At 35.8% G+C, this 27,624-nt stretch overlaps 1 protein-coding gene across 1 annotated transcript in view; it reads right to left on the bottom strand.

Moving 5' to 3' along the window:
- Nucleotides 1-462: 462 nt before the first annotated feature.
- The window catches only part of FSIP2 (fibrous sheath interacting protein 2), a 106,407-nt gene continuing 79,245 nt past the window's right edge, over nt 463-27,624 (bottom strand). Inside the window, exons 22-25 of the mRNA XM_036102270.1 lie at nt 10,082-10,128; nt 6,809-6,852; nt 3,539-3,608; nt 463-599 (exon numbers count right to left, since the gene is read on the bottom strand). Of these exons, the coding sequence (XP_035958163.1) occupies nt 463-599; nt 3,539-3,608; nt 6,809-6,852; nt 10,082-10,128 (298 nt within the window). The remainder of the gene's footprint in view (nt 600-3,538; nt 3,609-6,808; nt 6,853-10,081; nt 10,129-27,624) is intronic.

Below are 27,624 nucleotides of genomic sequence, written 5' to 3'. Positions count from 1 at the left end.
GAAACATTATTTGCAGATGGGAAAGACTGATTTCTTATATCTGGTATACTTTTTCTTTAACAGTGAACCAATCAGTTTCATATCTGTGTTATAGAATTCATTTGAGTGTCATCTCAATTTGCTAACTATTTTGGTGAAAATACCCTCTAAAAATTTAACAGGAAACATCCAAAGCCATTTTCTGGTGGTTGCTTAAGTGCTGACTGGTTACTGTGTACACTTTTTGTCTTTTTATCCTTATGACACATAGGTAATACTACCGCTCTGCCTTTTCTTATACCAAAATGCTTATCAAAAGCATTCATCAAAACATTCTCTTACCCAGATCTCTATTGCAATTTCTTTTGCTCTTAAACTTTTGCTCAATATTATAAAAATTATCTCATAGGACAATATGTTATGCTTTAAAAACCACTTTATTTTCTAAGGGAAGTAAGCATAGTTATATCAGGTATAAAAGCTTCAGTGCTCATCCTGGTGAGGTGGTGAGGAAGATTTGGAAATATTGGTGTTAGTTCGAGAAAACACCTTTGACAGAGCTGAAGATACCTTTGCCAGCATTTTAGATCCTTGTTTGGAAATACTAGGCTTGAGAGTTTCTGTGAACAAAGCAGAAAAGTAATACGGATATTTATTAGACATTCTAATTGAGAGAAGTTATACTATAGCATTGATGATTTAGAATTCAGAAAGATGATCCTTTTAATGTATTGTTGGATCCTATTAGCTAGGATTTTGTTGAGGATTTTGGAATCCATATTCATCAGGGATATCGGCCTGAAATTCCCCTTTTTGATGGGGTCTTTGCCTGGTTTGGGGATTAAGGTAATGCTGGCCTCACAGAATGAGTTTGGAAGTTTTCCTTCTGTTTCTATTTTCTAAAACAGCTTCAGTAGAATAGGTATTATTTCTTCTTTGAATGTTTGGTAGAATTCCCCAGGGAATCCATCAGGGCCTGGACTCTTGTTTTTTGGGATGTTTTTGATCACTGCTTCAATCTCGTTACTGGTTATTGGCCCATTCAGGTTGTCAATTTCTTCCTGTTTCAGTCTTGGCAGCTTATAGGTTTCCAGGAAGGCCTCCATTTATAAAATACTTTATGGGATTTAAAAAACATTCACAAAGACTCTTTTGATTTGATCCTTCTAACACTCTTATGAGGGAAATAGGAAGAACAATATCTCCATTTTTGAATACTGAATCTTGGCAAGGTCAAATACTTTGCATAAGGTCATATGAGTAGAAAATGGCCACACTGGAACAGGGTCCAGCTTTCTGACTCTCATGGCATCATTATACCTAATGCATTCTGATGCTTCTTTAGTCACGAGTGCAAAGAATGTCTTTCTTTATCTAGCAGAACACTCTTGGAAAATGCCAGATGAGCTAAACTCACATGGGAAAGTAACTTTCAACTCTATACAGTAAGGGTATCTATTTCAGAGTGCTTAAGTGAAAGCACAAGTGCATTAAAATTGCTATAATTTCTCACCTACTTTGGGTGAATTTTCAGTTGGCTAACTTCAAGTGATTTTTTTGTTATGTGAGATAAGACTGTATAGATAATAAAAGAGTTTTCATTTGGATTCATTTTTCTACATGACTTATTCAGCACATGGCCTCTTAAAGAATATCATATTTTAATTATCACAAAATGATATATTTACATGTAAACATGTAAAGACCAAAAGTGAACATTTATGTACTTTTTTGAAACTTTATAACAGGGCATAAAAACACACATGCCAGTAAAAACCAGTATTTTCTTAATTCCAGTAGATGCCAAAGTTCATGACTGTACCTGTTGCAGTTATCTAGAGTTGTCTTTTCTAGCAAGATAATATTCTATGATTTTTTTTTTTTTAGATTTTATTTATTCATTTGACAGAGATAGATACAGCGAGAGAGGGGACACAAGCAGGGGGAGTGGGAGAGGGAGAAGCAGGCTTCCCGCGGAGCTGGGAGCCCCATGTGGGGCTCGATCCCAGGACCCTGGGATCATGACCTGAGCTGAAGGCAGATGCCTAACGTCTGAGCCACCCAGGTGCCCCGATAATATTCTATGATTAAAGCAAAGATAGCCTACAGTAAATTTAACTATGAAGAACAAAAAAGTATATTTAGGTTTTTACCTGTGCTATTATTTTTAAAAATGACCTAAGAATTTAAAAGGAAATAGCCAAAATCTGCAGCAATAAGACACAAAAACATGGATGAAAGAGAAAGATGTACATTCTGAAAAAGTAAGATAAATTTTTTACTGACATGATTGAGACGTTGCAAGACTTCTGAAATTCTTATTGGAGATATTAAAGAGCTTCCATTCTTAAAAATTGGTGGTCTTATTAAAAATTCAGATTCCTGGGCACCATCACTCAGAGATACTAACTTAGGCAGTCTAGAGAGGGTCTAGGAATCTGCATTGTTAAAAAAAATACACTGGGTGATTCCGATGTAAAGCAGTTCCTGGAAACACACTGAGGGTACTACCTCAAATATGCATCCATTCTAGATTCCTTGTATCTTGTTCAAGACCAGTGGGTGGCTAGTATCATAGGTTAATAACCTACATGAAGCTCATCCCTAGAGAGAGTACTGAGCCCTCTGTTTGTCCTTTAATAGTTCTTTTCGTAGCAAAACTATGGAGTATCTTTGGTCATTACCCAATATGGGGCTCATTCTGGGATGCAGTGGCCACAATATGGAACCACATTATGGAGGGAAGCAAAAATGAAGGATCAAAGTCAGAAGATCTGTTTTCAGGCCCTAAAAGCTCTCCATTTGTTGACTGTGTAAACTCAGGTGATTATTAACTCCATTTTCTCTTTTGTAAATTAGGGCATTATGATTGACAGAGGGAGAGTAGTATGGTATAGGGGATATAGACAAATTTAGTTTGGCCCACAAAACGTTTCACAAAAGCATTCAATTACTTGATAAAATTTGAAAGTCAGGATTTTCACATAAAACTTTCATCACCAGCTTCTTTTGAAAAAGGCTGACTTGAACTGGAAGACCTAGCAACAACCAGTATGTTAGTGATTGGACGTGGGTATCAGCTCCTCCTTTATACAGGACATGCCATCTCCAGTGGACCACAGACCTGCTCAACCTACTGCTCTTGTTTATAGTAACTGTCTGGCTCCTGTGGGCATTTGAGTGTATGAATTATGGTCATATTGAATGAGCTTAAGCTTTGAAGTTGGGCAGATCTGTGTTCGAATCTCAGCTCTGCACTTTATTAACTATGGGGTGACCTTGAGTAACCTACTCTTGCTTTCCTCTTCAATGACTTTCACTTTCCTCTTTAATAAAATGGAGATATCTGCTACCTAATAAATGTTAGTTCCATTATTTATTACTGTGGTTTGAGTTAAAGTAAAAGAATTACATAATAAACTGCAAAATGGCTATACACACATACATATACATAGGTAAGTATATTATTTCAATCTCAGTACTCAATCTCAGGTATCAATACTGAAAGGGAGGAGCCAGTCATTCCAGGAGGAATGCTAAAGGATAGTATATTTTGTACCTGAAATGAATTCTTTTGAGGAATACACACTGCCAGTAATATTCTTGTTTCCTTCAAAGATGGTGATAAACTGCCAAGACAAAGTACATAGTTAACGTTTTATTGCACTCTACACACTAGAGATACCTAGAAATCCCCAAAAGATGTAGTACAACCATTGTAGCACCTTCCATAAATAGTATCTGTGCTCTGTAGTCTCAGAATTATTCTCTGAGTCTTGGGCTCATAATTTTTGCCACTTGTGGCACCTAGGATTGACCCTTGTCATAGATGTGGGCCTTAGCCACCATTAAATGATGATCAGGCATCTTAAGTCAATAAAAATGCCAGCTCTGTCTGCCCCCTCCCTCTTTTGGGTGAATTGAAATAAGTAACAAATTATAAATTCTTTTCTGATGCTTAGAGATAATGGTAAGTGGGGAAGGAAAATGGATGTTCATTATGTAATTCCAATTTCCTGTTATGGAAATCTTAGGCATTTTGGGGTCTGGCTCAATAAAGTGGCTATGTGGACCTAGTCAGGTAGGGAACATGGCTCAGATGATAGTTTTACTCTCTAGGCCTATATCACCTCTGAATGCAGAAGCAGCAATCTTCTCAGAATGTATAATATAGACTGGGTTAGGTTGCTGGGCTTCACTGTATATATTTTATAATACTAGTTATTAAATAAGGAAATCAATAAAGAGAAATGAAAGAAGGCCTAAATACATGAAACATAAAATGTGTTATGTATAGATTATGTAAAGACCACCAGATATTATAAGAGTTTTATCATAGTTCCTCCAAGAGGATTTGAGGCAGCTTATTTATTTATATATTTCTTGAGAGCTGAGGAATAAAATGGAGCTGAGACTATCTAAATCACTGATTCTCAGTATGGCCTGCACAATAGTTATATGTGGAATTTTTTTTGAAAAAATATGAATCCCTGGGTCCCACACCTCCAATTGAATTTAAATTTCTGAGGGTGGGGCATATATTGATATCTTAAAAAAAATGCCACATGTGTGAGACTGACTTGACAATCCCTAATCTAAAAGCAGAGGGCAGATGCTACCAAGTGTCTGAGATGAGTAAGTATATGTAAGTTCTGCTGGAAACATCTATCTTTGCATAAGGTTTAAGAGTATTTGCCATTTCTTCATGGAACACTATTATAATCACTGCTTTAAGATTTTGTCTGAAAATTCCAAAATCTTGGCTGCATTGGACTTACATCTCTTGTCCTTTCCTTTAAAAGTTTTGTAGACATTGTCTTATTTCTTTACATGTTAAGTAATTTTGAATTCTATCTTGGGCATTTTAAATAATTTATGAGATTCCAAGAACTGTTAGAATCCTCTTGAGATGGTTGAGATTTTTGTTTGTTTTTTTGCTTAACTAGGTAATTAGCCAACTTAGATTCAGACCACACATCCTACCCTGCCTTCTATGGCTGTGTTTCCAATGTAAATTCAATTTCCAAAGTCTTGGCAGTACTTTTTTGTATCCCTCTGCACCACTATTAAAGCTATAGTTCAAGTTCTCAAAGCCTTTTGTTTATACAAGTTCAGGTCAGTTCCCTACCTGCACAGCTCAGGAGAGACTTTTCAGACAGATTTGTAGGGGATCCTTTTTTGATGATCCTCTGTGACTTTTTTTTTTTTTTTCAGTACCTTTAACACTCAGAAGTCCCCTTTTCTGGTTCTATGGCTAAATGCTGTGGCTACCCTCCCTGTGTGCTGTCTCACACATCCCATAACTGCATCCATGTCTAGGGTGAAATAACAAAAGAAAGCAGAGAAAAAAGTAGCAGATTTCCTTCTAATATTCTTCAGGTTTCTGGAGACCTTTTCCTAATTCTTCTGGTCAGAGAGAAGGATTTTCTCTGAGTTTTAAGTGCCTCAGCAGCCTCTGCTGCCATTGCTATGTAGCTTCATGTCTGAAACTTGCCTTGAGGCAGAACCAAGAGAGGCAGGAAAAGTGGGAAAAAAAGTGACTTTCTTCTACTTCCCAGTCCACAGGAACTTCTTCCTAATTCTGGTAAGAGAGCAATGGTTTCTCCTAAAGATTTATTCTGCCTATTCTATGTAATTCCAGGATTTGAACTGCTCTGGGTCTAAACTTGGAGATATGAGGGGGGAGGCAGCAGGAAACTGATAATGGTATTTGTGATTCTTTGAGTTTTTATTTCCCTCCTCAAATTCCTGCTATTATTTATTCAGCATCCTCAGTAGTTTTCCAGCATTTTTAGTTGTAAAAAGAGAGAGCCGAGGTGGAATGTGCTTACTACACCTTACTTTGAACTGGATTGGATATACCAGTTCCAACCATGTTTCACCATGGAAAAAGCTATAAGTGAGGGGAAGGGCAAAGAGCCAAAGGGTCCAGATTAGCCAGGGATTCAGCCTGGCACAAGGAATAGTCTATAATCAGGTTGTCAGTCTAGAGATTCTCTGTCTCCCTGTTGTTTCCATATGATTTTACTTGGAAAATATGGTCTAAGTGAAGCCTGAGGTTGTCAAATAGATGTTTATATTTATAAATGAGGATTAGGTTGAATGAGGAACTAGCCCAGCATCTTCAGGGTTTGGTATGAGTAAGAATTGTAAGGTTTGGTTCTGAAAACTACTCTGATAATGAGAAGGGATTGTAAAATCCATCAGGATTATGTGTGCATGGTGTTTGGGAAACTCAATTAGAATTGGTATTCAACTGAGCCAAGAAACAAAGTGATAAAAACAGAAGAGGATCTGTAGCTTCAGCCCTCACTGGAAACTCTAAAAAGGATTAAGGAAGAGGAAATTTCCTGAGTTTATGGTGGAGAGTAGCAGGGCCTTTTGGAAAGCTGCCTTTAAACAGTCAGTCCTTTGGAATACAGAAAAATAGATGGAATCTGCACTAATTTCCTACAAGCCAGTTTCCTCTGTTTTTGAAGCTTCTGTTCCCTCCCTGCCTCCTCCAAGTTCCTCACTTGGGTCTACCTGCCCTAGACAAGGCCAAGTGACTCCCTGTAGCGTTTTCTTCAGAGAACAGTGGCTCATTCTGTGCACTTAAGCAAGGAATAATTTAATTGTAAAGTGAGAATTTTGATTAGGGGATTTCTCCAGTACCATGGACAGGTCTCAGCCAGAGGGGGCGATCTGAGCAGGAAGAAATTGTGGATAGGGGTGTGCTTCCTGAAGTCCCTCAAATAGTACAACCCAAGTCCTGATTTGACCTTGAAAACTGGACTATATTAAACTGGACCCCATGTATACCAATTGCAGTTTATTGAAAAATATTTACCTGAACACTGTTTGAATTCTCTGGCATTTGCTCCTGAGAATTTCCTGTTGGGGAGGGCAAAAAAAGGAAAAATAGTATTTTTTTTGGAGGCATGAATAGTACTGAGACAAACCTGGTCTTATTATTTTTCACCAGAATGTTCTAGAATTTAGGCAAGTAGAAGAAACTATTATTACTTTCAGTGTATAGGCAATGGGAATAAAACTGAAATAGGTAATATCCCTAGAATTCTGGGGCATGTCTTATATCTTCCTTTAGGAATTATGAAAGATAAAATATGATTTGGTAGGAGAGGCAGCCTCTGTAACTTAACAGCCACATGTTTATGCACAATATTCAATCTCTATAAGCCTATTTGTTTACATGTAAATGAGAGATTACCTTATAGATGATTCCTAGGGGCCTTCCAGCTCTAACACTCTTTGATTCTACATAGCTAATTAAAAGCAGATAATTGGAACAAACAGGAAAGTGCTGGTTTTATGAAATAATTTGAGTGAGAACCAGGAGAATTTTGAGGCAATACCAAGAGGAAATGTGGAGGAATTGCTACAGAACCAAAAGTTGCCTAAGTTCCAGGGGAGGTTAGTATGCCTGTAAAACAAATTTAGCCTAAGGAGTTAGAAATGATGAGAAAATTTTTACAAAGATCCACCACTAGGGGGGCTGAAACTCTGAATTTGAGTCTTAGCTTCACTTCTTCGAGCTGTGTGAACATTGGCAAATTGAATCCAACTTACTTGACTCTGTTTCCTCATTATGTAGAATGTGAATGAGACTATCTTCCCTGCCTGTCTCACAAAAGGATGCAATGAGATATCTTATATAAAAATATTGTGCATTTTATAGAAATGTAATCATCAAGGGCCAAAACAGGTGGTTATTCTCTGCATTATCCTTTAGATCAATGTAGGTTTTGGGGGAAAAAAAAAGTTGTAGTAGAACTTCAATTAACTCAAATATGAGAGGGATTGATTACTGCACTTATCTGACAATATTGGTAAAATTTTATTGTTGGTTGATAATCTTTTTAAAGTGCCTGACTCTATATTGCACATAATTGAACTAACTGACTTTTGCTTTTAAGTGACTGAGCGTATTGGGTTTACTTCCAGGGCTATCATTCCAAATGCAGGTTAAGTTTCTAGGCTAAATGGCTGTCAACTTCCGAGGATATACTAAGAATTTGTTTTGATGAAAAGACAAAGAAAAATTTCTGATATTTGAGGGTCTCAGGTATTCAGATTTGTTATTTTATTGTATATCTATATGAAACAAAGAATATAATTTTCCAGTCCTAACCTATCCATTAAACTTCAGTCTTAAATATCCTATTTCTTATGTGATACCTCAACTAGAGGTATTAGAGGTATTAGAATATCTAATGGGTACCTCAATCTCAACATAACCAAAACAGAATTCTTGTGCTTCTCATTAGTTATTCCCATTGTCCCTCTTATTTTACTAAATGCTCTTCCTCCTCCTACTATATGCCTATTTTAGGTTCTTGGGAATACAGCTGTGATCTTCATGGAGCTTACATTCTAAAAGGAGATAGTGAAAAAACAATTAACGGTCTGTCAGATAGTATTAAGTGCCAGTGAGAAAAATAAGCAAAGAAGTGGAATAGTTAGTGCCATGGTGGGAATGAGGCTACAATTTCAGACTATGGTCAAAGAATACCTCACTGAGAAGGTGAAATTTGAACAAAGACCTGAAGGTGAGGGATGAGCAATGCAGATGAAGGGGAAGAGCTCTACACAAGGATCAGCAAGAGCAAAGGCCCTGAATGCCTGGAATGTTTAAGGAATAGCAAGGTCCATGAGGCTGGTGCAGAGAGCCAGAAAGAGAAACAGGGAAGGACGTTAGAAATGTATTGGGGGAGAGGTGATGTCCAGATGATGTAGGGTTTAGCAAGCTATCATAGTTTCTTTGGCTTTTGTCCCAGATGAGATGGGGAATACTTATCAATATCTGGAATTATCTTGTTTATGTCCTTAACCGTTGATGCCCACCCCAGGTTACAGTGTAAATTCTATGAGATTAAGGACTTTGTTAGTTTTGTTCACACATGGGATTCTAGAACACAAAGGAAATGCTCAGTAAATATTTGAATGAATGAATAAATAATGATTGAATTGGGCAGGTGAAATACTACTGAAGGATGTAAGACTTAAGCATGATCATTGCAAAAAATTGGAAAAGAAAAAAAAAACAAAACACTGCATTTATGGTTAGGAGACTTAAGATCCAGAATTGGCTCTGCCTCAGCCTCCGAGTAACCTTGGCAGAACTGCTTTGTCATCCTTAGCTTGAGTTTCCTCATGTAAACATGAGGGGATTTGTATTAAATGGTTTTTGTCTCACTAGCAGCCTATGAGTCCATACTACAGGTATGATCTGTGATTATTGTGGCATCTCTGATTATGGTGTGTTTATAGAATTCTGGCATATTTATTGCTATTCTAGGAGTCATCTTAATGAAAATAATTTCACTTCCAAGTTGAGACAATATGTTTTTAAAGTAATTCCTTGAGTGGGTTTTGTGTTTGAAATAGCCAAGTGTGGACCTGTGGTTTGAGTTTTAAAGCCACTTTACAGTAAACATGACACTCTACCTCTTGTATGTATGATAACTGTTAGAACCACATTGATCCTCTGAGGTTTCAAAAAATAGAGAACCAAAAAGTTCTCACAAATGTTCTAAGGAGTAGGTACTAATAGAGATTTTTAAAAATAGTGAAGTCCATACTAGTCAGATATTAATGTGAGCAAATAAATTTAACTCTAAAAGCTCCCCCCCCGCACACTTTTTGTACATTTTTTTGTACAAAAAGTGTGTACATTTTGGTAGGATTAAGCACAAAGGAAGGGTAAGAAATCATTAAATCCTAGTATAATGGGTTCTGGCTCAGATAAAAGCTATTGTGTGTGCATCCTTATTTTATGAATATTTTTCACAGGAGCATGGTAAATATGAATTCATAATGTGACACCATATTCTTGATCAAAATCATTAATAAAATCTTGATAGCCATTCAGCAAAGGCAAATTAGTTGGCTCATCTTAACACCTGAGTGATGTAGTACTAGATTATTTTCCAAAAAATAGGTAAAATCACAGGAAAAAAAAGGTATCAACCTTAGGTTTGATAACTAAAAAATTCATCAAAGCAGTAAACAAAGCAGTAAAAAAACAAAAAGCAATAGCTGAAAAGTTCATTAAAGCAGTAAAGCAGTCTCCTTTTGAATTTAAGAAAATAATAAATCCAACCTTCTAATAATTTGTCACTTGTATCTGGGGTAAAATCTTCAGTCTCACTAAAACAAAAGAAAGAGAACATTTCATTTTCTGTGTATTTATTAAATGAAGAAATTACTGGTTAAGCAGAACAATCTGTCAGTTATTCTTCATATGGAAGTAAACCTGGAATAATTTATAACTGAGTTCCCAAATCAAATGAAAATAATATCTAAATTGACATTTTTTTCACTTTTAAAATTTTGGTTAAATATACATAACATGAAATTTGCCACCTTAACCATTTTTAAGTGTACAGTTCTGTGCTTGAGTACATTCTCATTGTTGTGCAACCATCACCACTATCTATTCTCCAGAACTTTTTCATCTTCCCCAACTGACACTTTGTACCTATTAAATATTAACACCACATTGCCCTCTCTCTCTGTTCCCAAGGACCACCATTTTACTTTCTGCTTCTATGATTTGACTACCTGAGGTATTTCATATAAGTGGAATCATGTAATATTAGTCCTTTTGCGACTGACATTTCATTTAGCATAATGTCTTCAAGGTTCATACGTGTAGCATGTGTCAGAATTTCCTTTTTAAGGCTTAATAATATTCTATTGAATGTATATATCACATTTTCCTTAACCATTCCTCTATCAGTGACTCTTGAGTTGCTTCCAGGATTTGGCTGTTGTTAATAAAGCTGCTTATGAATATGAGTGTATGAATATCTGAGTGACTGTTTTCAATACTTTTGGATATATATCCAGAAGTGTAATTGCTGGATCCTAAGGTAACTCTATTTTTTGGTAAACTGTCATACTATTTCCCACAGCAACTGCACCATTTTATTTATTATTATTTTATTTTTATTTTTATTATATTATGTTAGTCACCATACAGGACATCATTGATTTTTGATGTAGTGTTCCATGATTCATTGTTTGCGTATAACACCCAGTGCTCCATGCAATACCTGCCCTCTTTAATACCCATCACCAGGCTAACCCATCCCCCCATCCTCCTCCCCTCTAAAACCCTCAGTTTGTTTCTTGGAGTCCATAGTCTCTCAGGTTCATCTCCCACTCCGATTCCTCCCCCTTCATTTTTCCCTTCCTTCTCCTAATGTCATCCATGCTATTCCTTATGTTCCACAAATAAGTGAAACCATATGATAATTGACTTTCTCTGCTTGACTTCGTTCACTTAGCATAATCTCCTCCAGTCCCATCCATGTTGATGTAAAAGTTGGGTTCTCATCCTTTTTGATGGCTTAGTAATATTCCATTGTATATATGGACCACATCTTCTTTATCCATTCATCTGTTGAAGGGCATCTCAGTTCTTTCCACAGTTTGGCTATTGTGGACATTGCTGCTATGAACTTTGGGGTGCATATGGTCCTTCTTTTTACTACATCTGTGTCTTTGGGGTAAATACCCAGGAATGCAATTGCTGGGTCATAGGGTAACTCTATTTTTAATTTTTTTGAGGAACCTCCACACTGTTTTCCAAAGTGGCTGTACCAACTTGCATTCCCACCAACAGTGTAAGAGGGTTCCCCTCTCTCCACAACCTCTCCAACATTTGTTGTTTCTTGCCTTGTCAATTTTTGCCATTCTAACTGGAGTAAGGTGGTATCTCAATGTGGTTTTGATTTGAATTTCCCTGATGGCTAAGGATGATGAACATTTTTCATGTGTCTGTTAGCCATTTGTATGTCTTCTTTAGAAAAGTGTGTGTTCATGTCTTCTGCCCATTTTTTGACTTGTTTGTTTTTTGGGTGTTGAGATTGAGAAGTTCTTTATAGATCTTGGACATTAGCCCTTTGTCTGTAATGTCTTTTGCAAATATCTTCTCCCATTCTGTGGGTTGCCTCTTTGTTCTGTTGACTGTTTCCTTTGCTGTGCAGAACGTTCTTATCTTGATGAAGTTCCAAAAGTTCATTTTTATTTTGTTTCCCTTGCCTTTGGAGACGTGTCTTGAAAAAGTTGCTGTGGCCGATGTGGAAGAGGTTACTGCCTATGTTCTCCTCTAGGATTTTGATGGTTTCCTGTCTCACATTGAGGTCTTTCATCCATTTTGAGTTTATCTCTGTGTATGGTATAAGAGAATGGTTGAGTTTCATTCTTCTGTATATAGCTGTCCAATTTTCCCAGCACCATTTATTGAAGAGATGTCTTTTTCCATTCGATATTTTTTCCTGCTTTGTCAAAGATTAGTTGACCATAGAGTTGAGGGTCCGTATCTGGGCTCTCTATTCTGTTTCATTGGTCTATGTATCTGTTTTTGTGCCAGTACCATGCTGTCTTGGTGATCACAGCTTTGTAATATAGCTTGAAATCAGGCAACGTGATGCTCCCAGCTTTGCTTTTCTTTTTCAACATTTCCTTGGCAATTCGGGGTCTTTTCTGATTCCATACAGATTTTAGGATTGTTTTTTCCAGCTCTTTGAAAAATGCCAGTGGTATTTTGATCAGGATGTCATTGAAGGTATAGATTGCTCTGGGCAGCATAGACATTTTAACAATGTTTATTCTTCCGATCCATGAGCATGGAAGTTTTTCCATCTTTTTGTGTCTTCTTCAATTTCTTTCATGAGTGTTCTGTAGTTCCTAGAGTATAGATCCTTTACCTCTTTGGTTAGGTTTATTCTGAGGTATCTTATGGTTTTTGGTGCTATTGTAAATGGAATCGTTTCTCTAATTTCTCTTCCTACAGTGGCATTGTTAGTGTATAAGAAAGCAACTGATTTCTGTGCACTGATTTTGTATCCTGCCACATTACTGCATTGCTGTATGAGTTCTAGTAATTTGGGGGGTGGAGTCTTTTGGGTTTTCCACATAAAGTGTCATGTCATCTGCAAAGAGAGAGAGTTTGACTTCTTCTTTGCCAATTTGAATACCTTTTATTTCTTTTTGTTATCTGATTGCTGTTGCTAGGACTTCTAGTACTATGTTGAACAATAGTGGTGAGAGTGCACATCCTTGTCGTGTTCCTGATCTTAAGGGAAAGGCTCTCAGCTTTTCCCCATTGAGAATGATATTCACTGTGGGTTTTTTATAGATGGATTTTATGAAATTGAGGACTGTTCCCTCTATCCCTATACTCTGAAGAGTTTTAATCAGGAAAGGATGCTGTATTTTGTCAAATGCTTTTTCTGCATCAATTGAGAGATTCTTCTCTCTCCTCTTAATGTGTTCTATCACATTGATTGATTTGCGGATGTTGAACAACTGCACCATTTTAAATACCCAACAACAATGTACAAGGATTGCAATTTCTTCACTTTCTTGCCAACACTTGTTATTTTCTGTTTTTGTTTGGTTTTGTTTTCTATTTTTTTTTTTTAAAGATTTTATTTATTTATTTGAGAGAGAGAGAATGAGAGACAGAGAGCATGAGAGGGAGGAGGGTCAGAGGGAGAAGCAGACTCCCTGCCGAGCAGGGAACCCGATGCGGGACTCGATCCCGGGACTCCAGGATCACGACCTGAGCTGAAGGCAGTCGCTTAACCAACTGAGCCACCCAGGCGCCCCGGTTTTGTTTTCTATTTTGACAACAGCTATCCTAATGGGTGTGAAATAACATCTTAATGTGGTTTTGATTTGCATTTCCCTAATGATTAGTGATGTGTTGAGTATCTTTTCGTGTACTTATTGCCCATTTCTATATCTTCTTTGAAGAAATATCTATTCAAGTCCTTTGCTCAATTTTATATCAGGTTGTTTGATTTTTTTTATGTTATTAAGTTATAAGAGTTCTTTATATATTCTGGGTAGTAACCCCATATAATTTGCTAGTATTTTCTCCCATTCTTTTCACTCTGTCCTTTGAAGCCAAAAGATTTTAATTTTGCTGAAGTCCAGTTATGTAATTTTTGTTGTTACTTGTGCTTTTAGTGTCATATCCAAGAAATTATTGCCAAATCCAATGTCATGAAGCTTTCCCTCATGTGTATTTTTTCTTTTTTTAGAGAGAGAACATGTGTGTGGGCAGGGGGCGGGGCAGGGGCAGAGAGGGAGAGAGAGAATCCCATGCAGACTTCCCACTGAGCTCTGAGCTCAGTCTCACAACCCTGAGATTGTGCCCTGAACTGAAATCAAGAGTCAGACACTTAACTGCCTGAGCCATCCAGGCGCTCCTTCCCCCATGTTTTCTTATAAGAGGTCTATAGTTTTACTTGGATCTTTGATCCATTTTGAGTTAATTTTTATATATGTTGTAAGATAAGGGTCTAACTTCATTTTTTGTGTGTGTGGTTATTAGTTTTCCCAGCACCATTTTTGAGAATGTTCTTTTCCCATTAAATGGCCTTGGCATGCTTATCAAAAATCATTTGGCCATATATGAGAGATTTATTTATAGGCCTTTATTTTATTTCATTGCCTTATATATCTGTCTTTATGTCAGTACCATACTGTTTTCATTACTATGTCTTTGCAGTAAGTTTTAAAATTAGTAAGTCTAACTTTATTCTTCCTTGTCAACATTGTTTTGGTTATTAGGAGTCCCTTGAGAGACCATATAAATTTTTGAATGAATTTTTTCTATTTCTGCAAAAAATGCCATCAAATGTAATTCTTATAAAAATACTAATCTGTAGAATACTTTGTGTAATTATTGACACCTTAACAATAGTAAATCTTCCAATCCATGAATTTTTTAATTATTATTTTTTAAATTTGAGTATTGTATGCAACTGATGAATCACTGAACTCTACCTCTGAAACTAATAATACACTATATGTTAATTAATTGAACTTAAATTAAAAAAAAAAGAAACCCCCCCCCCAAAATATTTGAGTATAGTTGACATACAATGTTATACTAGTTTCAGGTGTACAACCTAGTAATTTTACAAGTTTATACATTATGCTATGTTTACCACAAGTGTAGCTACCATCTGGCCCCATACAATGCTATTATAATATCATTGAGTATATTTCTTATGCTGTGCCTTTTATTTCCATGACTTAGTCATTCCATAACTGAAAGTGTATCTCTCCCACTCATCTTACTCCCTCTCCTTTGGCAAGCATCAGTTTGTTCTCTGTATTGTACTTACAGGTCTGATTCTGCTTTTTATTTATTCATTTTTTTTTTTTTTTTTTTTAGATTCCACTTATGAGTAAAATCATATGGTATTTTTTCTTTCTCAGTCTGACTTACTTCACTTAACATAATTTTTTATTAATTTTTGTCTCCTTCAATTTCCTTCAGGAATATTTTGTAGTTTTTAGTTTTCCTTTTTGGATTCTTCGTTGTCAGTGTATAGAAATGCAATTGATTTTTCTGTGTTGATTTTCTATCCAATAACTTCGAAGAATTCATTTATTCTAAAATTTTTGTTTCTTTTTTGTATGGAATCTTTAGGGTTTTCTACACATAACATAATGTTATCTGTGAATAGAGGTCATTGTACTTCTTATCTTACAATTTAGTTGCCTTTTATTTTTTGTTTAACTGCTCTGATTAGGACTTCCAGTATGTTGAATAGAAGTGGTAAGAGTGGGCAACTATTTCTGTTCTTAGAGGAAAATCCTTCAGGCTTTCACTCTGAGTACAGTATTAGTTGTAAGTTTCCCATATATGGCTTTTTTTTATTTTGAGGTAATTTCTATTTCTAGTTTGCTGAGTTTTATTATTTTGAAAAGGTGTTGAGTGTTGTTAAATGTTTTTTCTGCATTAATTTAGATGAGAATGTGTGTGTTTTCTTCATCTTGTTAATATGTTGTATTACATTTTTTATATGTTGAACCTCCCTTGTATTCCTGGGATAAATCCCACATGAGTCATGGAGTAAAATATTTTAATGTTCTGTTGAATTCTGTTTGCCAGTAATTTGCTGAAGATTTTTCCATCAACATTCATCAGGGATATTAATCTGTAGTTTGCTTGTACTGCCTTTTTCTAGCTTTGGTATCAAAGTAATGCTGGCCTCATGAGTTTGGAGATATTACCTCCTATCCAGTTTTTTTGAAAGAGTTTGAGGAGGGTTGATGTTAATTATCCCTTAAATGTTTGCTGGAATTTACCAGTGAAACCATCTGGTCCTGAGATTTTCTTTGTTAGGTTTTTGGTTACTGATTCAATCTCTTTCTTAGTTATAAGTCTGCTCTGATTTTCTATTTTTTTCATGATTCAGTTTTGGTAGTCATGTATTTCTGGGAATTTATCCATTTCATCTGAGTCATCCAAATTGTTGGCATATAATTGTCCATAGTACTTTATTCTAATCCTTTTTATTTCTGTAAAATCTGTTGTAATGTCCCTTTTTTTCATTTATAGTTTTAGTTTTTTGAGTCTTCTCTTTTTTCCATAGGGAATCTTACAATAATTTTGTCAATTTTGTTGGTCTTTTTGAAGAGCCAACTCTAGGTTTCATTGGTTTTATCTATTATTTTTCTATTTTGTATTTTGTTTATCTCTGCTTTTTATTATTCCCTCCTTATACTAGTTTTGAGTTTAGTTTGTTTTTCTTCTCTTAGTTAATTAAGGTATAAAGTTGTTATAAGATCTTTATTAAGAATTTACAGCTATAAATTTCCCTCTTAGTACTACTTTCACTGCATCCCATAAGTTTTAGTATATTTTCATTTTCATTTGTCTCAAGTATTTTCTAATTTCCTCTGTGATTTGTTCCATTGGCTGTTTAAGAATATGTTGTTTAATTTTTACATATCTGTGAATTTTTTCAGTTTTTCTTCTGGAAAATATGTTGTATTACATACTCTAATTTCATTCCATTGTGATTGGAAAGGATGCTGTGTATGATTTTAATATTTTAGAATTTACAGACACTTGTTTTGTGATCTACATATGGTCTATCCTGGAGAATATTCCATGTACACTGAGAAAAATAATCTGCTGTTGTTGGGTGGAGTGTTCTCTATAGATTTGTTAGTTCCAATTGATCTATAGTGTTTAAGCCTTCCAGATATTCTGTCTGGTTGTTCTATCTACTACTGAAAGTAGTTTATTGAAGACCCCTATTTCTATTGGAGAGCTAGAGGTGTTTCTCTCTTCAATCTCGTCAGTGTTTGCTTCATATATTTTGGAGCTTTCAAGTTTGTTTCATATGTGTTTTTAATTGTTATGTCTTCTTGGTGAATGAACCCTTTGTCATTATAATAATGTTCTTTGTCTCTTGTTTTCCGTTAGAGTCTATTTGCTTGATATTAGTATAGCTAACCCTGCTCTTTTTTGGTTTCTGTTTGCATAGGATATCTTTTCCTATCCTTCCACTTTCAACCTATATGTGTCCTTACATCTAAAGTGAGTCTCTTAAAGACAATTTATACAGATCTTTGACTTATGATGGGTTTACGTCCTGATAAACCCATTATAAGTTGAAAATATCATTACAAAAATGCATTTAATACACCTAAATTACTGAACACCATAGATTAGTCTAGCCTACCTCAAATGTGTTCAAAACACATTAGTGTACAGTTGCAAAAAATCATCTAATACAAAGCTTATTCTATAATAGAGTGTAAATATTTCTTGTAATTTATTGAATATTTACTGATAGTGAAAAGCTGAATGGTTATATGTGTACAGAATGGCTGTTCACATATGGGTTGTTTACCCTTATGCTTGTGTGGATGACTGGAGCTGTGGCTCACTGCTCCTGCCCAGCATCACAAGAGAGTATTGTACAGTGTATTACTATCCCAGGAAAAGGTAAAAATTCAAAATTCAAAGTATGGTTCACTGAATGGGTATTACTTTTGCACTATCATAAAGTAAAATATCATAAGTTGCACCATTATAAGTTGGGGACTGTTTGTAGTTGGATCCTGTTTTATTAAACAGTTTATTTATATTTATATTTATAAATATTATTAATAATATTTATTATTAATCTGTTTTTTAATTGGAGTGTTTAGTCCATTTATACTAAACTACTGATAAGGAAGCACTATTTTTGCCATTTGGTTAGTTTTTTTCTGTATATCTTATAACGTTTTTATACCTCATTTCCTTCACTGCCGTTTTCCTTTGTGTTAGTTGATATTTGGCAGATACATAGTTGGTTGGTTCCCTTTGCATTTTATTTTATGAATATTCTATACATTTTTTTGTTGTTGTTAACACAGGAATTATATATAACATCCTAAAATGATGACATTCTGTCTTGAATTGACACCAACTTAACTTCAATTGCATACAAAACTACTCCTTTATAGATTAATCACCATTCCTTTCACGCTATTGATATCCCAAATTATTTCTTTATATATTTTATACCTGTCAGCATAGGTATATAATTTTTTTCTTATGCATTTATCTTTTAAAACCTGTAGAAAATAAAAAGTAGAGTTATTAACCAAAATTATAATACTGGGTTTTTATATATTTGTCCATGTATTTACCTTTACTTGAGAACTTTTTATTTTTATATGGCTTTGAGTCATTGTTTAGCATGTTTTACTTTCAACTTGAAGGACTTCTAGGATTTCTTCTAGACCATGTCTGATGGTAATAAAAATCCTCAGTTTTTTTTTTTTTAATCTGAGAATGTCTTTATTTCTCTTTAATTTATGAAGGGTATTTTTGCTAGTTATAGAGTTCTCATTTGATAGTTTTCTTTCTTTTAGCCCTTTAAATATATCATCCACTGCCTTCTGGCTTACAAGCTTTCTTCTGAAAATTTCCCTGAATGTTCTATGGGGATTTCTTGTGACCATGACTGTCATTTTTCTCTTGTTGCTTTCAAGATTCCCTTTTTATTTTTGTCTTTTGACACTTTGATTTGAATCTGTCTTGGTGTGGTCTCTGTGTATTTATGCTACTTGGAGTTCATTAAGCTTATTGTATTTGTATATTCATGACATTTTTCAAATTTGGTGAGGTTTTAAATTATCATTTCCTCAAATAATCTCCCCACCCCTTTTCTTTCTTTCTTTTGGAAGTCCCATGGTACCTATATTGATATGTTTGATGGTATCCCATACATTCCTCAAGCTCTGTTCATTTTTTTTTTTTTTTTTTTAAGTGTATCTTCTTTATACTCCTCAGATTCAATAATTTCAAACAACCTGTGTTCTGGTTCTCTTCTGCCTGAGTCTGCTCTTAAACCCATCTAGTGAATTTTTCAATTCAGTTATTATATTTTTCAGCTCCAGAATTTCTGTCTGGTTCTTTTTTATAATTTATATTTCTTTGTTTTTATTCTTATGTTGCTCATATACTTTCCCCCTGATTTTCTTTAGTTCTTTGTCTGTGTTTTCCTATAGCTTTTGAACATATTTAAGATAGTTATTTAAAGTCTGTTGTATATGTCCAGTTGTGTGCTTCTTCCTGGCCATATTCTGGAAATTTATTCAGTTTCTTTAAATGGGCCTTATTTCCATGTTTCTTTGCCTGTATAATGAACTTATGTTGAAATTTAGGCATTTGAAGAAACAGCTACCTCTCTCAGTTTTGGGAGATTGGTGTTGGAAGCCTTTCACTAATTAACAGAACTCAATCTTGGGAACAGCCTGAGGCAGAGCCTTAAGGTCTTAGGTCGTTTCTCAGCATACATTCTTCTCGGCCTATGTATGTGCTTTCTTTTTTCAATTTGTCTGTTTGGGTTTGTTTTTTGTTTGTTGGTTGTTTTTTGTTTTTTTGCTTATTTTAAAAATAATTTTATTTTATTTTATTTTATTTCATCATGGTAAGTGTACTCTTTACTCTTTAATCCCCATCCCATATTTTCCCCATTCCCGCACCCACCTCCCATCTGATAACCATCAGTTTTTGTGCTCTATAGTTAAGAGTCTATTTCTTGGTTTGTCTCTCTCTCTTTTCCCCCCCCTTTGGTCATTTGTTTCTTAAATTCCAGATATGAGTGAGTTAATACGATATTTGTCTTTTTCTGGCTGACTTATTTCACTCAGTATTATACTCTCTAGCTCTTCTCATATTATTGCATGAATCTTTCTTTTTCTTTTCTTTTTTTTTTTTTTGAAGTAAGCTCTGGGACCAACATGGGGCTCAAACTCATGAACCTGAGATCAAGAATTGCGTGTTCTAATGATTGATGCAGCCAGGTGCCCCTGTTCATGTTACTACAAATGGCAAGATTTCATTCATTTTTTTATGACTGAATAATATTCCATTGTGTTTTACATATATATATAATCTCACCTCTTTTTTATCCATCCATCTATTGATGGACACTTGGTGTGCTTTACGGTTTGGCTATTGTAAATAATGCTGCAATAAACATAGGGGTGCATGTATTCCTTTGAATTAGTGTTTTTGTATTTTTTGGGTAAATACCCAGTAGTTCAATTCCTAGATTGTAGTTTTATTTTAATTTTTTGATTAACTATAAAAAGTTTTCCACAATGGCTGCACCAATTTGCATTCCCACCAACAGTGCAAGAAAGTTCCTTTTTTTCCCACATCCTCGCTAACACTTGTTTTTTGATTTTAGCCATTCTGATAGCTGTGATGTGATATTCTCATTGAGGTTTTGATTTTCATTTCCCTGATGATGAGTAATGTTGAACATCTTTTCATGTGACTGTTGGCCATCTGTATGTTTTCTTTGGAGAATATCTGTTCATGTCTTCTGCCCATTTTTTTTTTTTTAAAGATTTATTTATTTATTTATTTGAGAGAGAATGAGAGACAGAGAGCATGAGAGGGAGGAGGGTCAGAGGGAGAAGCAGACTCCCCACTGAGCAGGGAGCCCGATGCGGGACTCGATCCCCGGACTCCAGGATCATGACCTGAGCCGAAGGCAGTCGCTTAACCAACTGAGCCACCCAGGCGCCCCTCTTCTGCCCATTTTTAACTGAATTTTTGTTTTTTGGGTATTAAGTTGTATCAGTTCTTTATATATTTTGTATACTAACCCTTTATCAGATATTCATTTGCAAATATCTTCTCCCATGTTGATTCTTTCCTTGGCTGTGCAGAAATGTTTTATTTTGATGAAGTCCCAATAGTTTATTTTTGCTTTTATTTCCCTTGCCTCAGGAGATATATCTAGAAAAATGTTGCTATGGCTGATGTCAGAGAGATTACTGCCTGTGCTCTCTTCAAGGATTTTTGTGGTTTTAGGTCTTTAATCCATTTTGAGTTTATTCTTGTGTATGGTGAAAGAAAGTGGTCTAGTTTCTTTCTTTCTTTCTCTTTCTTTTCTTTCTTTCTTTCTTTCTTTCTTTCTTTCTTTCTTTCTTTCTTTCTTTCTTTCTTTTCTTTCTTTCTCTTTCTTTCTTCTTTCTTTTCTTCCTTCCTTCCTTCCTTTCTTTTCTTTTTTTCTTTTTGCATATTGCTGTCCAGTTTCCCCAGCACCATTTGTTGAAGACACTGTCTTTTTCCCATTGGATATTCATTCCTCCTTTGTCAAAGGTAAGTTGATTGTATAATTGTGGGTTTGTTTTTGGGTTTTCTGCTCTATTCCATTGATGTATGTGTGTATTTTTATGCCAGTAACATACTGTTTTAATTACCACCACTTTGTAATAGAACTTGGAATTTGGAATTGTGATATCTCCAGTTTTTTTTTTTTTCCGTTTTCAATATTGCTTTGGCTATATGAGGTCTTTTGTGGTTCCATACAAATTTTAGGATTGTTTTTCTAGTTCTATTGAAAAAAATACTGTTGGTATTTTGATAGGGATTGCCTTGAATTTGTAAATTGCTTTGGGTAGTATAGATATTTTAACATTTGTTCTTTCAGCCCACAATCATATAATGTTTTTCCATTTCTTTGCATTATTTTGAATTTCATTCATCAGTGTTTCATAGTTTTCAGAGTACAGATCTTTCACCTATTTGGGTAAATTTATTCCTAGATATAGTATTGTTTTTGAGGCAATTATAAATGGGATTGTTTTCTTAATTTCATTTTCTACTGTTTCATTATTAGTGTTTAGGAATGCAACATATTTCTGTACATTGATTTTGTATCCTGCAACTTTACTGAATTCATTTATCAGTTTTAGTAGTTTTTTGGTGGAGTCTTGAGGGCTTTCTATATATATTATCATGTCATCTACAAACAATGAGAGTTTTACTTCTTTCTTACCAATTTTGGATACCTCTTATTTCTTTTTCTTGTCTAATTGCTATGGCTAGGAGTTCTAGTACATTGTTGAATAAAAGTGATGGGAGTGGAAATCCTTGTGTTCTTCCTGATCTTAGGGGAAAGCCCTCAGTTTTTTACCATTGAGTATGATCTTGACTTTGGGTTTTTCATATAAGGTCTTTATTATGCTGGATATGTCCCCTCTAGACCTACTTTGCAGAGGGTTTTTATCATAATGTATGTTGTATTTTGTCAAATGCTTTGTCTGCATCCATTGAAATGATTATATGGTTCTTATCCTTTCCCTTATTGATGTGACATATCACGTTGATTATTTTGTGAATATTAAACCACACTTCCATCCTCACAATAAATCCCACTTAGTCATGGTGTACAATGTTTTAAATATATTATTGGATTTGGTTTTCTTGTATTTTGTTGAATATTTTTGCATCTATATTCATGAGAGATATCTGCCTGCAGTTCTGTGTGTGTGTGTGTGGTGTCTATCTGGTTTTAGTATCAGGTTATACTGGCCTCATAGAATGAATTGGGAATTTTTCCTTCTTCTTGTATTTTTTTGAAACAGTTTGAGAAGAACAGGTACTAACTCTTCCTTAAATGCTTAGTAGAATTTGCCTGTGAAGCTGTCTGGTCTTGGACTTCTGTTTTTGGGTTTTTATTTTTATTTTTATTTTTTAAATTACTGATTCAATTTCATTGCTGACAATTGGTCTGTTCAAATTTTTCTATTTCTTCCTGCTTTAGTTTTGGTAGGTTAACGTTTCTAGGAATATACCCATTTCTTTTAAGTTGTCCAATTTGTTGGCATATAAGTTTCTATAATATTCTATTACAGTTGTCTATATTTCTGTGGTGTTGGTTGTTATTTCTCCTCTTTCATTATTAATTTTGTTTCTTTGGGTCCTCTCTCTCTCTTATTTTTTTTCCTTGCTAGAGGTTTATTAATTTTGTTGATCTTTCAAAGAACAAGCTCCTGGTTTCATTTGATTTGTTCTTTTTTTTTTTTTTTTAGTTTCTATATCATTTATTTCTGCTCTAAATTTTATTTCCTTTCTTCTGCTGTGCTCCTGGGTTTAGATTTTGTTTTTTCCTCTTTTCCCAACTCCTTTAGGTATAAGATTAAGTTGTTTATTTGAGATTTTCCTTATTTCTTAAGGTAGGCCTGTGTTGCTACAAACTTCTCTCTTAGAACCATTTTTGCTGCATCTCAAAGCTTTTGGACCATTGTGTTTTCATTTTCTTTTTTTTTTTTAATTTTTTTTTGTTTTATTTATTTATTCATGAGAGTCAGAGAGAGAGATAGAGAGAGGCAGTGGCAGAGGGAGAAGCAGGCTCCCCTCCTAGCAGGGAGCCCGATGCGGGACTCGATCCCAGGACCCTGGGATCGTGACCTGAGCCGAAGGCAGACGCTTAACCATCTGAGCCACCCAGGCGCCCCTGTGTTTTCATTTTCATTTGTTTCCCATGTAATTTTTTATTTCTTCTTTGACTTCTTGGTTGATCCATTCATTGTTTAATAGCATATTATTTAACCTTCATGTATTTGTGGTCTTTCTATATTTTTTCTTGGGGTTGATTTCTAGTTTCATAGTGTTGTCAGAAAAGATGCATGGTATTACTTCAATTTTTTTGAATTTGTTGAGGCTTGTTTTGTGGCCTAATGTGTGATCTATTCTGGAAAATGTTCCATGTGCACTTGAAAAGAATGTATATTTTGCTGTTTTAGGATGGAATGTTCTGAATATGTCTGTTAAATCCATTTGGTTCAGTGTGTTATTCAAAGCCATTGTTTCCTTGTTGATTTTTTGTTTGGATGATCTGTCTATCAGTGTAAGTGGGGTATTAAAGTCTCTTACTATTATTGTATTACTGTCAAGTATTTCTTTTATGTTTGTTCTTAACAAAATTTTTCTTTTATGTTTGTTTTATGTATTTGGGTGCTTCCATGTTGAATGCATAAATATTTACAATTGTTATATCCTCTTGTTGGATTGTCCCCTTTATAATTATATAGTGTTCTTTTTTGTCTCTTGTTACAGTCTTTGTTTTAAAGGCTTCTTTGTCGGATATAAGTATTGATACCCCAGCTTTTTTTTTTTTTTTTTTGCATCTATTTGCATGATAAATGTTTCTCTGTCTGCTCACTTTCAATCTGCAGGTGTCTTTTTGTCTTGAGTCTCTTGTAGGCAGCATATAGATGGGTTTTTTAATCCATTCTGACACCCTATGTCTTTTGATTAGAGCATTTAGTCCAGTTACATTCAAAGTAATTATTGATAAATATGTATTACCATTTTTTACTTGTTTTGTGGTTGTTTCTATAGATTTTCTCTGATCCTGGGGTGCCTGGGTGGCTCAGTTAGTTAAGCTTCTGCCTTCAACTCAGGTCATGATCCCAGGGTCCTGGGATTGAGCCCCACTTTGGGCTCTTGGCTCAGTGGGGAGCCTGCTTCTCCCTTTCCCTTTGCCTGCTGCTCCCCCTGCTTGAGCTCTATCAAATAAATAAATAAAATCTTTAAAAAAAAGAAGATTTTCTCTGATCCTTTCTTCTTTTGCTCTCTTTCATGGTTTGTTGGCTTTCGTTAGTGATATACTTGGATTCCTTTTTCTTTCTTCTTTTCCTATCTATTACTGGTTTTTGATTTATGGTTACCATTTGGTTTGCATATAACATCTTATGTATAGAGCAGTGTATACTAAGTTGATGATTTCTTTTTTTTTTTTTAAGATTTTATTTATTTGACAGAGAGAGACACAGCGAGAGAGGGAACACAAGCAGGGGGAGTGGGAGAGGGAGAAGCAGGCTTCCCGCGGAGCAGGGAGCCCGATGAGGGGCTTGATCCCAGGACCCTGGGATCAAGACCTGAGCCGAAGGCAGACGCTTAACGACTGAGCCACCCAGGCACCCCCTAAGTTGAATGTTTCTTAAGTTTAAATCCATTTTTTACTCTTCTCCCTCCCATGTTTTAGGTATATGGTGTTATATTTTACATACTTTTTTTTTTTTTTATGAATCCCTTGACTGATTTTTACAGAAATATTTATTGTTACTGCTTTTGTGTTTTTTACTTTTCCTACTCTCATTTATAGTCTTCCTTCCCACTCAAAGAGTCCTTTTTAATATTTCTTATAGGGCTGGTTTAGAAGTCATGACTTCCTTTAGTTTTTGTTTGTCTGAGAAACTCTTTTTCTCTCCTTCTGTTCTGAATGATAGCCTTGCTGGATAGAGTATTCTTGGCTGCAAATGTTTCCCTTTCAGCATTTTGAGTATATCATGCCATTTTCTTCTGGCTTGCAAGTTTCTGCTGAAAAATCCACTGATAGCCTTATTGTGGGGGGGGGGGTCCCCTTGTATGTAACTGTCTTCTTTTCTCTTCCTGCTTTTAAAATATTTTATCACAACTTTTGGCATTTTAATTAGTGTGTGTCTTGGTGTGGACCTCCTTGGGTTGTATTTTTGAGGGGATCTCTGTGACTCTTGGATCTGGATATCTGTTTCTTTCCCCAAATTAGGGAAGTTTTCAGCTATCATTTCTTCAAATAAATTTTCTGCTCCCTTATCTCTCTCTTCCTCTGAGATCCCTATAATGTGGATGTTATTACACTTGATGGAGTCACTGTGTTCCCTAAGACTATTCTCAACTTGCATATTTTTTCCTCTCTTTTGTCAGCTTGATTACTTTCCATTACTCTGTCTTCTAGGTCATTAATTTGTTCCTCTGCCTCATCTAGCCTGCTATTTATTCCATCAAGTGTATTTTTAACTTAATTTATTGTGTTCTTGATCTCTGATTGGTTCTTTTTTATCTCTGTATTCAAGATCTCACTGATGTCCTCCCCTCTTTTTTTTTTTTTTTTTTTTTTGAAGAGAGAGCAAGAGAAGGGGGTGAGCAGAGGGAGAGAAAGAACCTTAAGCAGATTCCACACTGAGCATGGAGCCTGACACAGAGCTTGGTCTCATGACCCTGAGATCAGCCTGAGCTGAAATCAAGAGTCAAATGCCCAAATGAATGAGCCACCCCAGTGCTCCCACCCCCCACAGTTTTCTGCAGTCCAGTGAGTATCTTTATGACCATTACTTTCAATTCTCTATCAGGCATATTATTTGTTTTCATTTTACTTTGGTCTCTTGCTATGGTTTGGTCCTATTGTTTCATTTGGGAGATGTTTATCTGTCGCCTCATTTTGTGTAACTTTCTGTGTCTGTTTCTATGTGTTAGGAGTTAGCTACTCACTTGCTCTTAACGATAACAGACTTATGCAGAAGATGTCTTGTGGTGCCCTGCAGCACAGTATTTTCTGTTCCCCAGGGCCTGGCACTTCAGGGAGTATCTCTTATGTGTGTTGTGTATGCTCTGCTGTTGAGTCTTGGTCTCTTTTTTCTTTAGTCCAATTGTTTGCAGAGCCTGTCTTTTCCTATTGTGGACAGCAAGGTGTGCAGTGGTCTGCTTGCAAAATGAGATCTGCCCCCACTGCTGCTGGAACTGAGGTCCTGCAAAGTACTCGGGGGTCAGGTGATGTGGTATTGACAGGGTTTGAACTGGTCTTCTGGGGGACGGGCCTGCAGTACCAGGACTGAGGTGAGCATTACTGAGACGGGTGGATCTGCTAAAGTGTGTGTGTGTGGGGGGGGAAGATTAGTGGGGCTTGGTCCAAAAAAGTTAGGTAAGGAGTGTTGGTGCTGCCCTGGGTCCCACAGGTGGCCATTGTTTATGCTGGGGGGCAGGGGAGGGAAATGGCACCTGTCAGCTCCTTTGTTCCTGGATGGACCTCCCCATGATCCCTGTCTCTCTGGGCTGCACTCTGATATGAGCAGATCACTCTCCCTCCTGTCTGTCCCCTGCGTTTTTCAAACTGCTGGTTCTATCCGGTATCTGCATGGGCTATTTGTCATGCTGTCTTTTTAAGGGCAGGGACTCCACTTCCTAACACCTCTGGGCTCTACCACAGCCAAGCCTACTGATTTTTAAAATAACAAGTCCTGCTGGTTTTAAGAACTCATGAAATTCAGCCCCTCTCACTTTCAAAGACAAATATTATGGAGATTCATCCTCCTTATTTGTGAGCTTCCCAGTGTGAAAAGTCTGTTTTCTGCCCTTCTCTATGCCACTAGCTCCCCCCCCCTACAGTGGAAGGCCATTGTCCATTTTGCTCCCAGACCATGTTTTTACCCTTCCTACCTTTTTTGATGTGCCCTCTTCTTTGCCTTTAGTTGTGGAGTTTCTTGTACTGGTCTTCAAGTTATTTCCTGGGTTATTTACACTGGCATGGATGTTATCTAGTTGTATCCAGGGGACAAAGTGAGCTTAGGGTCCTCCTTCTGCCATCTTCCCAGCTGAACTTCAAGGACTCCCTTTTGTCAGATCTTCTTTTAAATGTTTTATTTCCCAAGAATGCTTTCCATCATGCTTATTTTCAGGACCTTCAGTATTCATTGTATTCTTTTGCCAGTAATCTCTTGCTCTCAGGTGCATCTTGTAGTCCTCTGGGATTTTCATGCACTGTG

This window comes from Halichoerus grypus, chromosome 4, assembly GCF_964656455.1.
Source record: "Halichoerus grypus chromosome 4, mHalGry1.hap1.1, whole genome shotgun sequence".
Classification (NCBI taxonomy): domain Eukaryota; kingdom Metazoa; phylum Chordata; class Mammalia; order Carnivora; family Phocidae; genus Halichoerus; species Halichoerus grypus.
Note: the sequence above shows the minus strand (reverse complement) of the source record. Positions and strands in the feature narration are given on the sequence as shown.